The sequence below is a fragment of the Sphaerodactylus townsendi genome, linkage group LG06 (genome assembly GCF_021028975.2).
Source record: "Sphaerodactylus townsendi isolate TG3544 linkage group LG06, MPM_Stown_v2.3, whole genome shotgun sequence".
In the NCBI taxonomy this organism is placed as follows: Eukaryota; Metazoa; Chordata; class Lepidosauria; order Squamata; family Sphaerodactylidae; genus Sphaerodactylus; species Sphaerodactylus townsendi.
This window is the reverse complement of record NC_059430.1, coordinates 114,511,996-114,530,655: the sequence shown is the minus strand read 5'-3', so window position 1 is coordinate 114,530,655 and position 18,660 is coordinate 114,511,996. Positions and strand designations below refer to the sequence as shown.

General features: G+C 44.4%; 1 protein-coding gene across 3 annotated transcripts in view; it reads left to right on the top strand.

The window, feature by feature from the left end:
* Nucleotides 1–18,660, top strand: part of EYA3 (EYA transcriptional coactivator and phosphatase 3) — a 66,905-nt gene that overhangs the window by 22,093 nt on the left and 26,152 nt on the right. For 2 of the 3 annotated variants that reach the window (XM_048500278.1, XM_048500275.1), the window contains exons 2-4: nt 2,525–2,624; nt 15,138–15,181; nt 15,970–16,049. In XM_048500278.1, coding sequence (XP_048356235.1) covers nt 2,592–2,624; nt 15,138–15,181; nt 15,970–16,049 — 157 coding nt within the window. In that variant the 5' untranslated portion in view covers nt 2,525–2,591. Of the gene's footprint in view, nt 1–2,524; nt 2,625–13,884; nt 13,911–15,137; nt 15,182–15,969; nt 16,050–18,660 lie in introns of those variants that run through there. The other variant, XM_048500276.1, reaches the window with a different exon arrangement.

The window sequence follows — 18,660 nt, the reverse complement described above, 5'->3', positions numbered from 1 at the left end:
GTTCTTCATGTCGTTGCCAGCTACCTGGGAGATTAATTTCTCTATACACCTTTTATGTGGTTGCTTTATGTGGTTGCCAACTATCCGGGAGATTAGTTTCTCTACAGACCTTCTTTAAACTGGAAGATTAGAGTCTTCACTCATCCTCCGCTTACAAGAAAGAGTGTATTGAAGTACCTACATGACAAGTATTATATCACATTGGAAGATTGGATATTCTCTTGAACTGTTTGGGACATATGTCCATACCCACTATAGGACGTACAATAAGTGGACTTTGAGACATACTATGTTACTGGTTGACAGCTTGTTGCTGATATAGAGACACAGCTGCTATTGTGCTTTGTCTAGATATAGATACACTATTGTGCTTTGTATTTTTGGGCACTATTATGCCCTTTATCTTTATTAAATCACTTTCACTGTTGCCTTATAGATTTGTGTAAGTAGCCTTGATACGGTGGTTTCTGTTGTGTTTTACTGCTTTGGACACCATATCTATCAGTGTCGGTTATTTTGTAGCTCAGTTTGTATTTATTCATGGAAAACATTTCTGCCTTTCCTCTAATATGTAATGACCCAGGCAGTTGCTGCAAAATAATAAAACAATCAAATAAATTTACATTTACAGCCATCCAATAGACATATAAGTAGCATAAAGAGATAAATATAATAAAACAGATATTCCCAGTTTCACAACTTCAGATACACCAACATTAGAAACGATACTCAGTAAATTTGTTTATGGTCTTAGCAGCTTCCTTTTTCCCCATCTGCACTTTCGTTACCTAACTGGGAAAACTTTTTCAAAGTCAGTTCCTCTGTCTTTTCACCAGCGGGCCTGAGGTAACGTTTTCTCAGCCCAGATTTCAGAATGAAGGTATGAATATCTCATGGGAGTTTTGACATTTGCAGGGCCTGGGATCTTAGGCAGTAAAGATCCTGTAGTTCAGTCCAAATCTTCAGTACTGCTCTAGGACCATTCTGAGTGTGGAGGTACCATAACCACAGAGCTAGACAGATTTCATGATGCAGTCCTATACACAGTTGCCCCAGTCTAAACCCAAGGACTTAGACTAGAATATCTCTGCATAAGTTTTCACCATAAGGTTTGCAGTGATACTAGGTGAAAGACCAGGGATATGCTTTGTAATAATTCATCCTTGTGTTCTTTGCAATTATATTAGATGGAATTGACTCAAGGGACAGAACAGGTATACAGGCTCCTGATACAGAGACACCTAGGTGCATGGCAAAGAAGAAAGGGCAGCAATCATTTGAATACTACGGTGCCTGTCACTTCCCATCTTGGCATGATCTGTCATTCCCTTCTCTCCCAAATTGGAATGATGCTACATAAGCCATGATACATACCTTGGCAAGCAGTCTGTAAAAGGCTCGATTATTCTTCTTTCCTCTTCAGCTTGTGGCATCCTCATTTGAGCTTGTGACTCTGAACTTCATAGCATTCTATGCCGGATGAATCTCGGAGCGAGCTCTCTATAAAGGGACGCTTCCTGCAACCCTGTGGCGGCAAAGTTCTCTGCACACCTGCAGCTTTGTCGCAGAGACATGTGCCCTGTTTGTCTGTGGAGATCGGATTTCTTACGGAAATTCAGAGCCAACTATTAGGTTACCCCAAAGTTTTGTCTTACTCATTATTGTTGCCCCCTCTGAGGGGCAATGAGGCCTGGTTTTTTAAAAATAATTTTTTAAAAAATCACAATCAAAGAATCTTTCTCCATAAATCTATATTCTTGCTTATGCCCAATTTAGACATGATGCTGACGAGCCGGACCTTTGATGTTACGCATACCCTGCGGGTTGTTTGAACTAAGGGCTCAGCTGTTACAAGTACATGGTTAGCATGTTAAAGATCTACAACCCTAGTAGGTGTTTCTCGAGCACGCTAATGTCACACACTTGGGGGTCATTGGATATGTGGTGGCCCAATTTAAACGAGATACTAAATGTAAGCCATGTTGTGCCAGTAAGATCTCCCTTCACTAGGGTCACAAATCGGTATGGTAGCTGGCAGTCATGCTTGTGGACACATTCCATTAACTTTGTCCTGATTTTGTGTTTATGTAGGGCGCACACGTGTGTGATGGTTATGTAAGTGTTCTAAATTAAAGCAGGTGGCCTGAACTACATCATTTAATGTAACTCAGGTAATCCTGAAGTATTTTTACAAGTGCCATGAGCACGTGGACCTTTGAAATCCTGAATATGTTGGATTCTGTAGCGACGGAATAGTGGGAGCAATGCTGTGGAAATCTGCCACGTGCCGTGGGGCGCACACATGCATGTCGCTTGGTTATCTTGCCCTATCTGTAGTATCTTGTGGCTGACAGATAAATGTTTGCTTCCCCCCTCCCCATATATTAATATGGTGTCTCTTTATTTTGGAGAAATCCACATATGTTTAGAAAGTAGAAGATTAAATGTGTTTTATAGTCACTGATAACCTAAATGATAAAGACCGTCAAAAGTACATAAAGCTACGAACACCTTTTGTTAACAGGCATTGAAGACGACAGAGGAACAACCTAAGATTCTACTCAGTGGAGCATTTGAAAAGAGTCGCATCCATGGAAGAAGTACAGGACTTAGCAGAACAGCCCGTGAGTAACCTTAATGAAATAACATAAGGGAAGGAGGTCTTTGTCTTGCATGCAATTTTGTAATGAGTCACGATTCTAGCTATTTTGTAGGCAGGAGCAGAAAACAGCCTTCTGTAAAGAGAATTTTGGACTTAATGTTGGGACTTCTAGTTAATACATATTACGTTTGTGAAATATTGCTTCTTAACATGTTAATGATTTTACAGTAGAAGAACCTTAGTACCAGTTTTAAAATCTTATTTAAACTTTAAACTACTTAAACTATTATTTAAACTTGTGCTCCATAAATTTTCTGTGAAATACTGCTACAAAGCCAAGTTTTAAGTATAAAAGTATTATTCTCTTACCTTGAGTGTGGGAAGGTGCAGTTTTGTTGATAAGAGGACGTTGACTCTTTGGCTTAGCAGTTTTTCGTAGCCAATTAAAATAAAATTTGTGCAGAAAATATTTGCGTTTTAAATTTCCATATCTCTTTTGTAGAGATAATTTGCCGGTAATTAAAAGCTGAAAAGCTATTATCTAATCAACAAGTACATATTTCAGTTTATTTGAGTTAATTTGCAGTAAATGCTATTGTGGACTGAATGGCAACCATAATGGGCATAAAACTTGAAGAATAAAACATTAAAATTTCAATAAGCCATTCCTTGTACTCTGTCAATTTCTGAGCTTGTTTCTTGAGCAGATAAATTATAACATGTAAAAGGAAGTGAGCTAGGTTGCAGGGGTGTGGATTCCTACAGGTACAAAGCCTCTGCAGAAAGGACTTTTCTTTGGGTGTCCACACACCAAATTTTCAGGCGATCCTTTGAAAGATTGTAATTTCCATGAAAGTGTACAGTAGCAGATGCGAAACTTAGATAATTGGGTTCTAGATAGAGTTTTGTACATGAACCTTGGCAACTGGAAAGAGATGAGAAATTGGATTATGGATGCACAAATATAATGTTCTTCATATTGACCAAGGTTTCAAATAGCGGCACATTGAACAACACTTTTGTGCCGTTTCCTGAAAAGATGCTACTGCTGTTCTTTTGGGATCTTTCAAGTAATGAAAGTTTGTGGACATTATAGACATATTGCATCTCCTGCTCTAAAATGTAAATATGGCTGATTATTTCTGTGCAGTGGTTGATAAACTGAAGGGTGGGGAGGATTGCTTCTGGGAGGTTGGGGGTGAGATCTGTTTGCTCATTCAGATTCAAAAACAACCAAGCCTTTATTGGCACATAGGTCAATACAGATAGGATACAAAAATTTTTTTTAAACAATCCTCAAAGAAAATAATAATAGAGAATCTCTTAATAGCAGAATGACACTACAGAATTAAGAAGAACAGAGGTATCCTTTAGGGTGTATAATTTCTAGTAAAAACTTGGCCACCAATTCACAAGCTACAAGAATTCTTTAGCAAGTAAAAGATCTTTTGAATATCTGATATCCTGCCACAGTTTAAGAGAAGAGTATTTGCATATTTTTCCTAATTCCTTCATATTTAGTGCAATGGAAGAGGGAATGGGCTAAAGTTTCCAGTTAGTTTGAGTTACAGGAGCAGAATCTCTTCGCACCCTCTATTTTAAAAAATCTACCATATAGCAATGCTGAAGGCAGAACATTAAACCTAGCCATTCTTATGGCTCTCCTAAGGCTAAGGTTCAGCATTATGTATATGTAATCTGTTCTACATCCCTGTTTGAAAGGTATCAAGGAGCTAAGAGGTGAACATGTTTTGGATGCTGCTGCATATAGGTTTTGAGATTCTGTTTCTAGTAATCTTTTTTTCAAACTGTTATAGGCTTCAGCATTGGACAACATACCCAAGGATTCAATTGAAATGCCAATTTCCTCAATTTTGTTTGTAATTAATGGGAGCCAGTTGGAAAATTTGAATTTGGTTATTGTTAAATATAAATAGCTTGAAGGGTCCTGATGAGAATGGATGTGCAACCGGAACCTAAAAGTTCTCAACCAAACTTTTGTTCCTAAAGTTGATTGTCCAGTTTCTAAAACACAATGCTGCATAGGGCACCCAATTTGGCAGCCCCATGATTTTGTGTAGAAATTTGGAGTGGACCGAATATAAAGAATAATTTACCAATTTAATCCTAATAGGGGCTCTATTCAGATTCAAACCGGATGGGTTTTCTTATTCATATTTGCATTATTTTTCTTAAGGGGAAGGAACGTGGATAGACTTACCGGTAAGTTGCTTAATTATGATCGCAAGGTCTTCTACATTTTTTTGGCTTCTTTCATTTGGAGCGTTCTCCACTGAGCAGGAGGACATCTCCTTATTGTGGGTGTTTCCCACCATCCTGCTGGAGAGGCAGGAAGTAAACTTCCGCTTCCTGTTTCTCTTGGGAGACCCCTCCTCCTTCCTCAATTTCTTTCCTGCCTCTGAGGGAGAAGCAGTCCTTTAGGTTCTGTCCTGCCTGTTTCAAGATTCTCTTTTCTGTAATCCTCCCTTATCTTCTCTTTAGAAAGTAGCCAGCACCCCCCACCCCTCAACTCAAGCTACCCACGGCTTCATAGCCTACTGGAAATTGGTGTAGCTTGATCTTGGCTTGCCAAGGAGCATTGCTGGCAGGCTTTCTCAAGCGGGGTGGGGTGGGGAAGCGCGATGGCTCAGAGTGGCTCTGAGGAGACCTTTCTCTCGGAGAAAGAGCCAGGGACCTCCAAGACACCTGCAGAGCCGTGCCTCACAGCACGAACAAGCACGTCCCCTGAGAGGGCTGCTGTGCCTCCAGCCTGCCACTTGGCCGTGCCATATCCCACACCGCAGCAAAAGCTGCAGAAAAGACGTGCAAGGCCAGGGAGGTGCCTAAAATGGTGGCAGCTGCCCTGGAAGCCCCAGTTAGCCGGTAAAGCACGTCTGAAGCCCTCCAACCGCCCCAAATGGCAGCAGAGACCCCCGGGGCACAAGGTAACTCCCAATTCCCAGACATAGACCCAATAGTTCTCCAGCTTTTGGAAGCCTTCAGGGCCACCATGAGGGACGACGTAGTCTCCCTGCTGGAAGAAAAGAGGGAGGTGTTGCCCTCTGGTTATGCACAGCCATCAGGCGAAGGGGGAGCAAGGCATAAGACCAAAGCCACCTGGGCAACCAAGGCAGCCAGGAAAAGGGCCAAAATAAACCCATTAAGGCTAGATTCTTCCCGCTCCGATAGTGACTCTGATTCCAGAGAAGATGGCGAATTTTTATCTCAAGATGAGACAGAGGAGAACCAGATGGCAGAACAATCCCTCCGATTTTTTTAAACACGACGATTTTCAATACTGTCTCAACAAGTCCCTTATGGCCGTAAATCTGAAATCCTCTACCAGTGAGACATAGGTGGTGCAAAACCCAGACCTATTGTCCACTCATACAGGGGACCAAGAATTCTTTCCCAGATAACTCCCAAGGAAAAAGTTTTTCCCTTTACCAAATTCTTTGAAACCAGGTCAAAGCAGAATGGATTAAACCAAATGTTAATAGGCAGGTGCCTGAATTCCTTAAAAAGATGTATGGTGCCCTTGCACACTCCAACCAGCTGATGCAGTTTCCCTTCATAGACGCACCCAATGCAGCTCTGCAGTCTTAACGACTTCGTCATGGAGGGTGTCCATGAGACAGCCTTGATAGAAGGGCAGATCACTTCACCAAGAGGTTCCATGAGGCCATTGTCATGATAATCAGGGCGTCATCGGTGGCTTCCATTATCTCTAGGGCCAGCATTGTCTAAGCCAGGAAGCTTATCGAGTTGCTCCAGAGGAAAATAGGCGCACATTATGAGGGCACATCCAGAATTTTGAAGGTGGCCTCCTTCACCACTAATGCCACCCTAGATGCCATCGCCTTCTTAACCAGGGCAATGACCTCCACAGCGGCTATGTGCAGGCTCCTATGGCTGAGAGCCTGGCTGGCAGATATCGATTCCAAGACAGTAGTGGTGGCTTAGGAGCAGCAGTGGCGTAGGAGGTTAAGAGCTCGTGTATCTAATCTGGAGGAACCGGGTTTGATTCCCAGCTCTGCCGCCTGAGCTGTTGAGGCTTAACTGGGGAATTCAGATTAGCCTGTACCACACACACCAGCTGGGTGACCTTGGGCTAGTCACAGCTTCTCAGAGCTCTCTCAGCCCCACCCACCTCACAGGGTGTTTGTTGTGAGGGGGGAAGGGTAAGGAGATTGTAAGCCCCTTTGAGTCTCCTACAGGAGAGAAAGGGGGGATATAAATCCAAACTCCTCCTCCTCCTCCTCCTCCTCCTCTTCTTCTTCTTCTTCTTCTTCTTCTTCTTCTTCTTCTTCTTCTTCTTCTTCTTCTTCTTCTCATCATCATCATCATCATCATTCGTTTACCGGAGGAAAGCTGTTTGGCCCACATCTCAACCGCATTCTGGTCAACACCAAGGATAAAGGGAAGGTCATGCCCCGTATCTTATGCTGGGGAGATAACCAGGTCATCCTTTTGTATACAACACACACTCCCCAGGTTTCACCAGGACTGCAAAAGGGGTTCCTGGGCAGCTAGATCCTTCAGGGAAAAAACCCTCCACAAGACGTTCCCCCAAAAGGTAACAGACCAGAGGGAGAGGGAAATCAGGGAAGGCATGACTTGTTCCTCCCCTCCTCCAGTGGGGGCGAGACTCCTCTTGTTCCAGGAGCAGTGGATTCGGTCAAACGCAGACTCCTGGGCCTTAGAGGTGGTCTCAAGGTGCTATTCTGTAGAATTCCTACATACCCCTTCAGAGTGCTTCCTGATATCTTCAGTGGCCAAGAATGAGAACAAGTTCCTCAGAACAACCAGAGCCATACAACATCTCAAGGCTCCCACATCCTCATAAGGACGGACAACATCGCGGCCAAGTCCTACATCAACAGGGGGCTCCAGATCCAGTGCCCTACACAGAAAAGCACAGGCCAACCTCTCTTGGGCAGAGCAGAATATTGCCTCCATCAGGGCTGATCACATCCAAGGGAGCTCGAATGGTCAGGTTTGCAGATTGGCTCAGCTGATAGACAATACAGAAAGAAGAAGAGGAAGAAGGAGAAGAAGAGTTGGATTTATATTCCCCCTTTCCCTCCTATAAGGAGATTCAAAAGGGCTTACAATCTCCTTGCCCTTCCCCCCTCACAACAAACATCCTGTGAGGTAGGTGGGACTGAGAGAGCACCAAATAACTGTGACTAACCCAAGGTCACCCAGCTGGCATGTGTTAGAGTGCACAGGCTAATCTGAATTCCCCAGAGAAGCCTCCACAGCTCAAGCGGCAGAGCGGGGAATCAAACCCGGTTCCTCCAGATTAGAGTACACTTGCTCTTAACTACTATGCCACTCATGCAATTCTGACATCGTGTTTATAGGCTCTTTATATTCACTGCTGAAGGGAATCCAGTTGATATTCAGCACTCTGGGGTCCCCAGAGGTGGACCTTTTCTCCTCCCGCCGCAACCGCCAACTTCCATGGGTTTTTGCAGTTCTTGCACCCAGCAGCGGAGAGCACAGATCTGTTCACAACCCCTTGGCCCTGAACTCTGCTATATGTCTTTCTGCTGGTACCGGACCTACCCAAGCTGCTAAGCAGAGTGAGGCTGCTGAAGGCAGAGAACATTGTAGCAGCCCCCTACTGGCCCAGGAGACCTTGGTTCTCCTCCCTGAGGGAACTGTCAGTCATTCAGCCCTTCACACTGCCCATCCGGACAGACCTTCTACAGCAGGGCCCAATCAACCACCCTGACTCAGGTTGGTGGCAAAAAGCGGGAGCGTTCAATTGTTAGTTCTCTGGGGGGATGTGGGGCTAGGGACAGTTACCTTATTTGCTCAATTTCCTGTTAGTCAGTCAGATTACAGCGTGGTGGGGGATCCGTCCTCTTCCCTCAACCCTTTACTCTCCTTCATACCTGATTCCTGTGGGGGTTCGGAGCGGGTGCTATCTTATCTGAGGAAGGAGGAGGGGTCTTCCAAGGGAAACAGGAAGCTGAAGTTTACTTCCTGCCTCTCCTGCAAGCTGGTGGGAAACACCCACAAAAAGGAGATGTCCTCCTTCACTCAGAGGAGAAGGACCCTTCATGGTAAGTGTCCAATAGTCATTCTCTTTTTGATAAGGGGGAAGGAAGCAACTCTGCTATATTAGATAGAAGAAAAATATAGCTGCACTGAAAGAATGAAGACTCAATACACATGTACAGATTTCCCCCCTACTCAACCTGTGTAAAACTCCCTTGCTGTTGTTGTTAGATGGGTGGTTAATTTTGGAAAACTTTTGGGTGGGGGGTGGGGAGAAACTTTCTGAATCTTGGATAAAAAATGTAGGACACAGCAATAAGGGGAAGGTGGGAGAGCTTAGATGTCCCTCATCGTAGCGCTTTAGGGTTGGACATCCTCCTGCAAGTGGGGTTGATAGCATGGGAGACTGTGCTCTCCAAACTTCATGTGGGCTGGGCAAATTCTGGGATGTGCTAGAGACACCCCACAAGCATTAGTGTGGAGAAAAAAGTGTTAGTGTTCTGGAAAGGATGCAGACAAAAGGGAGGGCAGCCACAATGTCAGAAGAGCACTTCTGTATAAATGCTTCTCACAGTGCAGTGACCTCACACTTTATTTATAGTACTGCTTTCTTCTATAATGAACATGGGCAGCTGGTAGGTCAGAATATAATGGTGGAATTCATCTCAAGCCGCAACTGATTTACAGCAACCTTATGGGAAGTTCAAGGGAGAAGACGGACAAAGGTGGTTTGCCATGACCTGTTTTTGTATAGTAACCCTAATCTTCCTTGGCGGTCTCCCCTCCACATACTAATTGGGACTGACCCTACCTAACTTCCAAGATCTGACACTATTAGGCTTGCCTGGATCCTTTCCAGTCACGGTCAGAACATACCAGCAAGGGAAAAAAAGTGCCTGGCATGAAATGATATGTGGATCTGTATATGGCTATTTCTGCCTTCCTGTTAAACCCCGTGCTTGAGTACATAAGATTTCCCTTTATCTGAGAAGAGGAGAAATATGGAGAGATGTTTGTTCCAGAGCCTCCTGGTTATCAGAAACTTCTTGTTACTAGCAAATAAAGGTTTGTGGTTCCTTTACAGAACAGGTTTGCAAACCACACCCATGTGGTAGCTGAAGCAATTTTGATAGAAGCGGTATGTTTGACAGCATCTGCCTCCAGCTTTGCAGTAATGGAACCCCATGAAATTTCTTAAGGACTGCGGTTATCCAGTATCCATTTGCATGTATGAAAGAACTTTCGCAGATCCTGTCTCCTCAAACGCAGTGAAAATGGGAAAGTGTCACTCAGTCCTGGATTGATCAACGGAGTCATGAATAAACTTACACAGCCCTTGTCCTACCAGCTACCAGTACGGTATGACACTTCTCATGGCTCCTTCTGTCTAAACATCCAAGAATAATTTGGGGCTGATATGCATGATAATTTGTTTGATCATTCACCTATATTGTTATTTGCCACAAACCGGTAAAATCACATGAGAGCTGCAATTAAAATTTGATACTGAAACAATAACACAGTACAAAGACAGGATGTGAGCATCCCTCTTCTGGCCACCCCTGCAAGGTAGGCCACCGTGGCCTCTTAGGGATTCCACTACCCTTTCGAAACAAACAAGACGCAATTCTGACATCTTGTTTATAGGCTCTTTACTTCTATCCAGCAGTTAACAGCACCTCTGCAATCCTGAGCCCATGCACCACACCAACCTCTTCCCTCTTGCCCTGCTTCCTTTTTATCCCTCTCAGGAAGTACCCTCCCTCCTGGGAACTCCCTACTCCAGCCTTCCTGTGGCTGGCAAGTTGCCTATCAAGCCCTGCCAGCCTGGGACTGACTCTTCAGCTTTCCTGGCCCTCCTCCTTGATTGCAGCCTGGCTGGGGCTGTGTTGGCCCCACACTTTAAGGCTTCAGAGAACTGCTGATTGCAGCTTGGCTGAGGTAGTGCTGCCTCTACGCTGTTACCTGGAATTGTAGAGACCTGCTGTTGCACCTTAGATCCTCCTGCCATTTCTCTGCAGTTCCTCCCAGCTTCTGGCTTTCTAGAGGTCCCTGCTTCTTTTGGTAAGTCTGGGGCAGGACTGCTGGTTGCGGGATGCTCCAGGGTCCCTGGGAGGGATTTATGACAAGAAGGGGGTAGAATAGACTGCTGGGTGCTGGGAGGCAGCCCTGTCCCTGGACTTAGGATAATTTCCCACCATTTTAGGTAACGTTCATGGTAAACTGGTTTTCCCAGCTTTTCCTCCCCATTCACAGGTACAGAGTTCACGAGAGGAGAACTGAGTTTATAGCTGACTTTGGGATAGTTTCGGCATACTCCTAAGGAAAGCGACATCTAAGAGCATCCATTGACTACAGTGGATGCAGAAGATCCTTGGCTTAAGATCTTATGGTTTGGGCACAGATGTAACAACTTGGCAGTAGTAACGTGAAAAACATGGTTGTTGATAGCGGCTGTGTTATAAGAAATGTGTTTACATGGAAGTTAACCCTCAAACCCCTAGCGCTCCACCTTCATGGACTTCCTCCCTATTCCACACATGTAGGACTACAGCCTTTTAATCAAGTCTGCTTAAACTCCATGAGACGGTGGAGAGGTTTTCCCTTTAACACACCATGCAGAGTGCATGGGCTGTGGAGCTGGAGGAGATGGCCAAGACGTAAAGGTTTCTGTGGCTGAGAGTGACAGTGGCAGCACTTCCTCCTAAGCTGTCAGGATAACTTAAGAAGCCCTGATCCAAGCTGGAGGAGCAGCTCCCCAGCAGCAGGCCTGTTACCAAGGCAACATAAAGTGCCCAGCATGCTGGCTTGGCCTGAATGAAACCGAGGCAACTCATCGCTCTGTCTTGGGTTTTCCATGTCAAAACTCATCTCTTTTTTGAACAGGATTGAACAGAACTCATCTTTTCTAATTCGTGCACACTAGGGGTGGACAACTTTTTTTTTTTGGTGATTTTTGAGTTCAGCTTTAAAAGGCCTGAAATGTTTATAGTGTTTGTAAAGCCAAACCCAAAAAATACAAGCCCTGCACAATTGAATGCAGGGATTGGCTGAGCTGACCTCTGCATTCAGTTGTGTAGGGCCATCTCCCTGCTTGCAAAGTTGGAACTGGATTTGCGAGCGGGGAGAGAGTGTTTACATGGCTGCCTGCAGGACCAGGAAGATAGGAAAGTCGAAAAAAGCTGAAATCTATTGAGTATTTGTGGTGCCATGCTATTTGGCTCTCCAAAAAAATTGCCTTTAAATTTTTTTTGACCATTCAGATTTACCAAATAATCTGCCCTAATATGCACCGATTGATGTAACCATTAAAATGGGACCTTGGAAACTTACTGTGATGGTTTCTTCTGGTCTGAGGCAGAGGTGTTTCCCACTGGCTGCTGAGGGAAGCAGGACTAAAGCTTCCATTTTCTGTCTCCCAGGCGAGTACTTGTAGCTCAGTTTAAGTAACTTTCCAAGCTATAAGTGGGACAGGAATGAACTTAAGGCAGGATGAACTTAAGGCAGCAATGTAGATGGGAAGATGCCGGTTTGGCTACCTTTGTGACCTGTGCCTTCATAGAGAGGGTGGCGTCTAGGATCACACCCAGACTCTTAATGGTCAGTGCAGGTGTCAGTTACGTACTGTCTAAAGTTGGGAGCTGGCAAACCATTCCCAATTCTCCCCAGCCACAGCACCTTGTCTTTGATTTAATTTCAGACAACTCTATTTCAGCCATTTCACCACAGCCCCAAACAACTGGTCAGTGTATCTGGGGCAGCCTCTGCCCATCAACAGATACAACTGGGTGTCAACTGGTGACAACCCAGCCTATAACTCTGGCCCAGCTGGACAAGAAAGTGCTTGTAGATGTTAAATAACCTTGGGGAACGGATCGCTCCTTGCAGAACTCCACACACCAGCAAACACCATAGTGACATCCTCTCCCTTCGTCTGCCCTCTGTCCCCAACCCAGGAGGAATAAGATCAGCCACTGTACGTCTGTCCCATGAATCCAAGTATTAGCAAGGCGGTGAGCAAAAGATCATGATCGACTGTCTCAAACATTGCTGTCAGATCAAGGAATAACAACAGCACTTCCCTGCCCTAGTCCAGGTGCCTCCAGAGATCTTAACAATCAAAGCCATCTCTGTCCCATGACCAGGTCGGAAGCCTGATTAAAAAGGGTCCAGCTCCAATGTGTCCTCCAGGAATGCCTGAAGCTGTTCCGCAGCTTCTCTACAGTCACTTGTTTGGGACTTACATCCTTGTAAACTTGCAGAAGATTGGACTGTAGCAAGTGTCAAAAACTTTGCAAGAAGCAAGGGATGGGAAAGTGGCATTTTGACATGAGATGTTGTTTGGCTGATGCAAAGATTTTTAATTGAAGAGTGCAAAAACTCAGGCAGCTGGCAGGGGAATGACACTCAGTAGGGAGTACAGAATCATCTGTATGAACCTCCTGATGATTTTGGTGAGACGTGGGATGGCAACTTTAGCAACTATGAGCACCTGCCAGGAAACTTCAGGATCCGTTTGTGATTTCTTCCCCTGCACAAAGCAAGCAAATTCGTAGCTTTCAAATTCTCTACAGGCCCTACTTTTTGCATTACTTCCAAACCAGCAAACTTGGGCTTAGCACTTGTCCTTTCGATGAGGATTGTAAACCATGGCTTGTTCCCTCCTAAGCCCAAGCCACGGTTTGCTGATTTATATGTTCTGGATAACCTGTTTTGCTGTGGGAAACAGTCAGACACTGTGGAGGGATCCCTCACATAAGCTAGGGTCGCCTTCAAGACTCATTCATTTAGCACCAAATCAAGAGTAAACACTGCATAAAAACCAAGCCACTGTCTGTAACCTAACAATGTGAAGAACTGATCAAAATAGTTGCAATAGAGAGCCAGCATAGTGACCTGGGTTTATACCCGTGCTCTGATAAGGTACGCCACTTAGCAACCTTGGGCCTGTCATCCATTCCCACACTCCCTTCCCCGTCATGCCAACTTACCTCATAAGGTGATTGTTGTGAGGGTAAAATGGGAAAGATAGGAATGTCTCTTTGGATCCCCGTGGGGAAGAACAGTGCAAATATTTAGGAATACATACCTAAATGAATAACAGAATAAGGTTACCCATAGAAACAACTGTGTTTCCAGCGGCTTGAAGCATGAAAGAGGTGGATTTCAGGGAGTAGATTCTGCTGTCAAACTAAGCAAGTCCTGCTTTTGACTAACACTTTTTTGACTGAAGTCCAGGCAGAGACCATTTCTTCTCCTGTTTTCAGCCTGTGCTGGAGGAGCCATGGGTAACGTTTATGTAAGTGTTCTACATTGTAGGCTAGATTGTATCTATTCCATTTATTGACATAGTAACCCAGACTGGGTAATTTAATGTAGCTCCTCCAATACTAAACATGGTCATTTGCACGCAGATGGCTATCATTAAAATATGCTATCAGATTCCAAGCGCCGCAGAAACGTGCCACGTGCCAGGTTAGCAGGAAGGTTAACATTTCTTATCTGCACCTGTTAAGGCTCAGGGCTTAAGGGTTAAAGCTTTGCTTTCCTCATCTTTTCCATATGTGAGGCTGGACTTTTTCACCGCCATTTCTATAGTGAGATTGGAAAGGTCGAAACTGATGGCACAGGTAATGTTTTGTAGAATTTAAAACATTATGATTAGAATTCACCTCCTCCCCCCGCCCCATTTCCAAGAGATGAACTTGTTATTTGAAGTGGGAAACTCAATGATTGATGGCTATTATGTAGCTTGACTTTCTTTGCAGGGTCAGTTCTCTGGGGCATCTGTAAATACAGTCCTCTCAGAAGCTGGAACTCCACCATTTTATAGAAACAGGTGTTTTGATTGCCCTCTGTGTGGAAACTGTGGAAAGTACCCTGCCCATGAGAATTAGTTTTTTTTTTAAAGGCCTCTGACTGGCAAAAGGAGGTCTTACTATCCTCACTCTAAGGAGGAGGGCATCTTGAACTTTGAGTATTTCCCAGATTTGCCTTGGGAATGACCAATGACCTGATCTCAGTGTGGCACTGAAAGGGAAGAAGAATTTGCACATGTGATTGTATGTGCTCAAAAACTTGTTTCAACATTAATTTATAAATTTATGGTACTCTGCTATTGTTAATGTACTAGCTAAGGACTAATTTGTTCATTATTACTTTTGGAGGGCAGGGATCCAAATTATACATGGCTGAAATTTCCGACTGATCGGAATGATGGCAAATCTGGATTTTCTTGACAGATTAAGATTTCTGCTCAGAATGGCTTTCTTGAAAATCAGTAGCCTGTGTCTTCCCCTTCCCACAAGCCAGGTCTGGTGTCTCCTTCCAGCTCAAGGAGTCTTCCTACAATCGAAGTGGCTGTTCAGAGGATACCTCCTTTTTGATTTATGTGCTATATATTCAAATGTAGACAAATGAAAGACTGTTTATCCCCAGCAGTTTGTGGATCCTGCTCTCTGTAGGCTGGAATTGCTTTAATTATGCTTAACTAACCAGATATCTTTGTGCACATTTGTTTATGCAGATGAAAAAAGCCAAGATGCAGGAATCGGGTGAACAGATATTAAGGTATGTAATACATGCATTATTATTTTTTGATTAGCAGCATGTGTCAATGTACTGGGTTGGAATTTATAACTCCCTTCTATCCATTAGAAAGATTTCCTTGGTGTTTCAAGCTCAGTATTGTCCAATACAGGGGTAGGGAACCAGCGGCTCTTTAGATGTTCAGGAACTGCAATTCCCATCAGCCTCTGTCAGCATGGCCAATTGGCCATGCTGGTAGGGGCTGATGGGAATTGTAGTTCCTGAACACCTGGAGAGCCGCAGGTTCCCTACCCCTGGTCCAATAGCACCTCTCAGTGGTTTTAGCTGGAGATGTGAGGGATTGAATATGGGACCATTAGCATGCAAGACACATAAGAACATAAGAAAGAGCCTGCTGGATCAGACTATAGTCCATCTAGTCCAGCACTCTGCTACTCGCAGTGGCTCTTTGGGAGCTCAGATGCAGGAGGTGAAAGCAATGGCCTGCTGCTGCTGCTGCTGCTGTTCCCGAGCACCTGGTCTGCTAAGGCATTTGCAATCTCAGATCAAGGAGGATCAAGATTGGTACCCATAGATCGACTTCTCCTCCATAAATCTGTCCAAGCCCCTTTTCAAGCTATCCAGGTTAGTGGCCATCACCACCTCCTGTGGCAGCATATTCCAAACACCAATCACACGTTGCGTGAAGAAGTGTTTCCTTTTATTAGTCCTAATTCTTTTACTCCTGAGCCATGGCTCTTCCCGATCAATGCTTCTGCACTGCACAGGAGGCTCGTACTGGTGCTCATGTCTGTTGTCATTCCTTTCAGGCAAGTGAACAACGCAGACGGTAGTGATCAGAAACCCGAGCCCTCGAGCCTTGGTGCAAACCTGTCCATGTCCAGCGAAAGTAAGTGGCTTCTCTGTCTTTGTAGACTGGTTTAAAATAACCGCCGGGCTTCATTTCACCCTTTTGTTGTGGCAAAAAGCCCTCCTCGAAGTTGTCGTGCACAGACTATGCGAACTTTATTTGCAGCCTAGAGAGGCATATGTGATCGTTTGCATTTTCCTTTGTGGCACGTGCTCCTGTGAAAACTCCTTTTTTACTTTTCAGTTTTTTAAAAATACATAATTTAAGAGTTGGGTGTGGAAGCTGCCGAAAGGAGAACGAAAGTAATGATAGCTGTTTTATTTGAAAATACGCAGCTAGAGTCAGACCGCAGTTTCATCTAACTGTGAGTTGGAGGAGCTCCCTAGTACCTTAGGCAGAGCAGGGCCAGTTATCCAAGTGACCCCACCTAAGATCTTTTTAGCTAAAATATACTCAGGCTTCTGCATATGAAACATGTGCTCTATTGCTGAGCCCCAGCCCTTCCCCAAAGAAGGGATGGTCCATTGGTCCATCCAAGGAGCTATCCTAAGCAGGTGTGCTCACAAGTGAATCCTATTTTATTCAGCACGACCTAATCCCAGGAAAATGTTCTTAGGGTTGCAGCCATTGTGCTGTTGTGGTCAACAGCAGTGGACTCTAATCTGGAGAAGCAGGTTTGATTCCCTACTCCTCCACATGAGTGACAGACTCTAATCTGGAGACCTGGGTTTGTTCCCCGGCTCCTCCAGATGAAGCCTGCTGGGTGACCTTGGGGCTAGTCACAGTTCTCTCAGCCCCACCTACCTCACAAGGTGTCTGTTGTGGGGAGGGGAAGGGAAAGAGTTTGTAAGCTGCTTTGAGACTCCATAAAGGTAGAGAAAAGTGAGTTCTAAAAACCAGCTCTTTTTCTTCTCTTCTTTAGTTAAATATTGTGTGCTCTGACCAGAAGGGGCTCTCAGGTAGAGGAAGATCTTTCTGAGATCCTTTCACTGGGGATGCTGGAGGTTGAATCAGGTGGTTCCTACACAGGCTGTGCCACTGAACCTCCTTTCTAAAGCACTGGGCCAATGCCTTGTAAATTAAGAATGCTTTAGAAGCCAGGATTTGTGGAAGTGGGAGTGGACCAGTGGGAGGCTGTCCAGGAGTATTGGCTTCAGTTGCCCCTGTGGATTGTGGCTAAGATAGCAATATACTCACCAGCAGTTAAAGCTGTATAGTTCTTTGGCCGCTGATCAGTGGCATTCATATTTTAATAAAAGAAGCATCATTCAGTATAGCACTGTGCAGAGTGCCAAGCGCATAGGTCAATATTATCTCTATAGAATAGATTGTAAGGTGAGAATAGTAAGGGGGCAGACGCAAAATAAATTGCTTACCTGAGGGCTGCCTAGCAAGGCAATGCTGGATTTCCTGGATCACGCCACTAGCTGCTGCGCTACAGCACTTCTTTTTTAAAATATATTTTTATTGGAGATTTAAAAGGAGTGTTATACAGAGTTCTAGCAAACAACTTAGAATATTTTCTATATTGGTCCAAAGGTCTTAAGGCTCTGTTGTTTGGGAAAAGGAAGTTAAGAAAAGGGGAAGAAAGGGATAAGAGTGAGAGAATTTACATAAAATCATAACATCTCACAAAAGTCTAAATAAAGAAGAGAGATAGGGAAGATTAGGAGGGAATAAGAGAAAGAGAAAAAGAGAGTTTAATACAAATTAATATTAATAACTAAAATCCAAGAAAAGTTAAAAAAAGTTAAGCTAAGCTTAACTGTTAAAAACATAAAATTCATGCATTGCGTTTTAATACAGCACTTCTTGTATTGGTGATTCTTTCAAGAGACGATGGATTCTCTTGGATGTTTTGAGAGGGAATTGGACTGAACCAGGATGCTGGTTTGGAAGCATTTTTGAAAGAGAAGGAAAAATCAGTGGCAACATTACAAGAGCCAAACTGGAGGCGGGGGATGGAATCACCAAAGAAGTAGGCAGACTGGAGAACACCTGCCTGAAGATCTCTCCCTCTTCGTGTAGTGGTTAAGAGCAGGTGGATTCTAATCTGGAGAACCGGGTGTGATTCCCCACTCCTCCACCTGAGTGACAGAGGCTTATCTGGTGAACCAGATGTGTTTCTGCACTCCTACATTCCTCCTAAGTGACCTTGGGCTAGTCACAGTTCTTCGGAACTCTCTCAGCCCCTCCTACCTCACAAGGTGTGCGTTGTGGGGAGAGGAAGGGAGAGGAGCTTGTAAGACAGCTTGAGTCTCCTTACAGGAGAGAGGTGGGATGTAAATCCAAACTCTCCTCATAGAGTTGGAAGAGACCACAAGGACCATCGTCCAACCCCCTGCAATGCAGGAACACATAATCAAAGCACTCCTGTCAGATGGCCATCCAGCCTCTGTTTAAAAAACCTCCAAAGAATGAGACTCCACCACGCTCTAAGGCAGTGAATTCCACGGTTGACATATTTGGCTCTTATCAAGCTTTTAAAAACAGTCTGATATTTTTACTTGTCTGTGATGTCTGTTCATGTGTGTGTGTTAGTAGACTTGTGTATTAGTGTGTTAGTAGACCCACTGTGCTGCTGTTCATGATTGGTATGGGGGCCAACCACTTATATAAGGATAGTTCCTCTGCTGTCCTTCACCTGGGT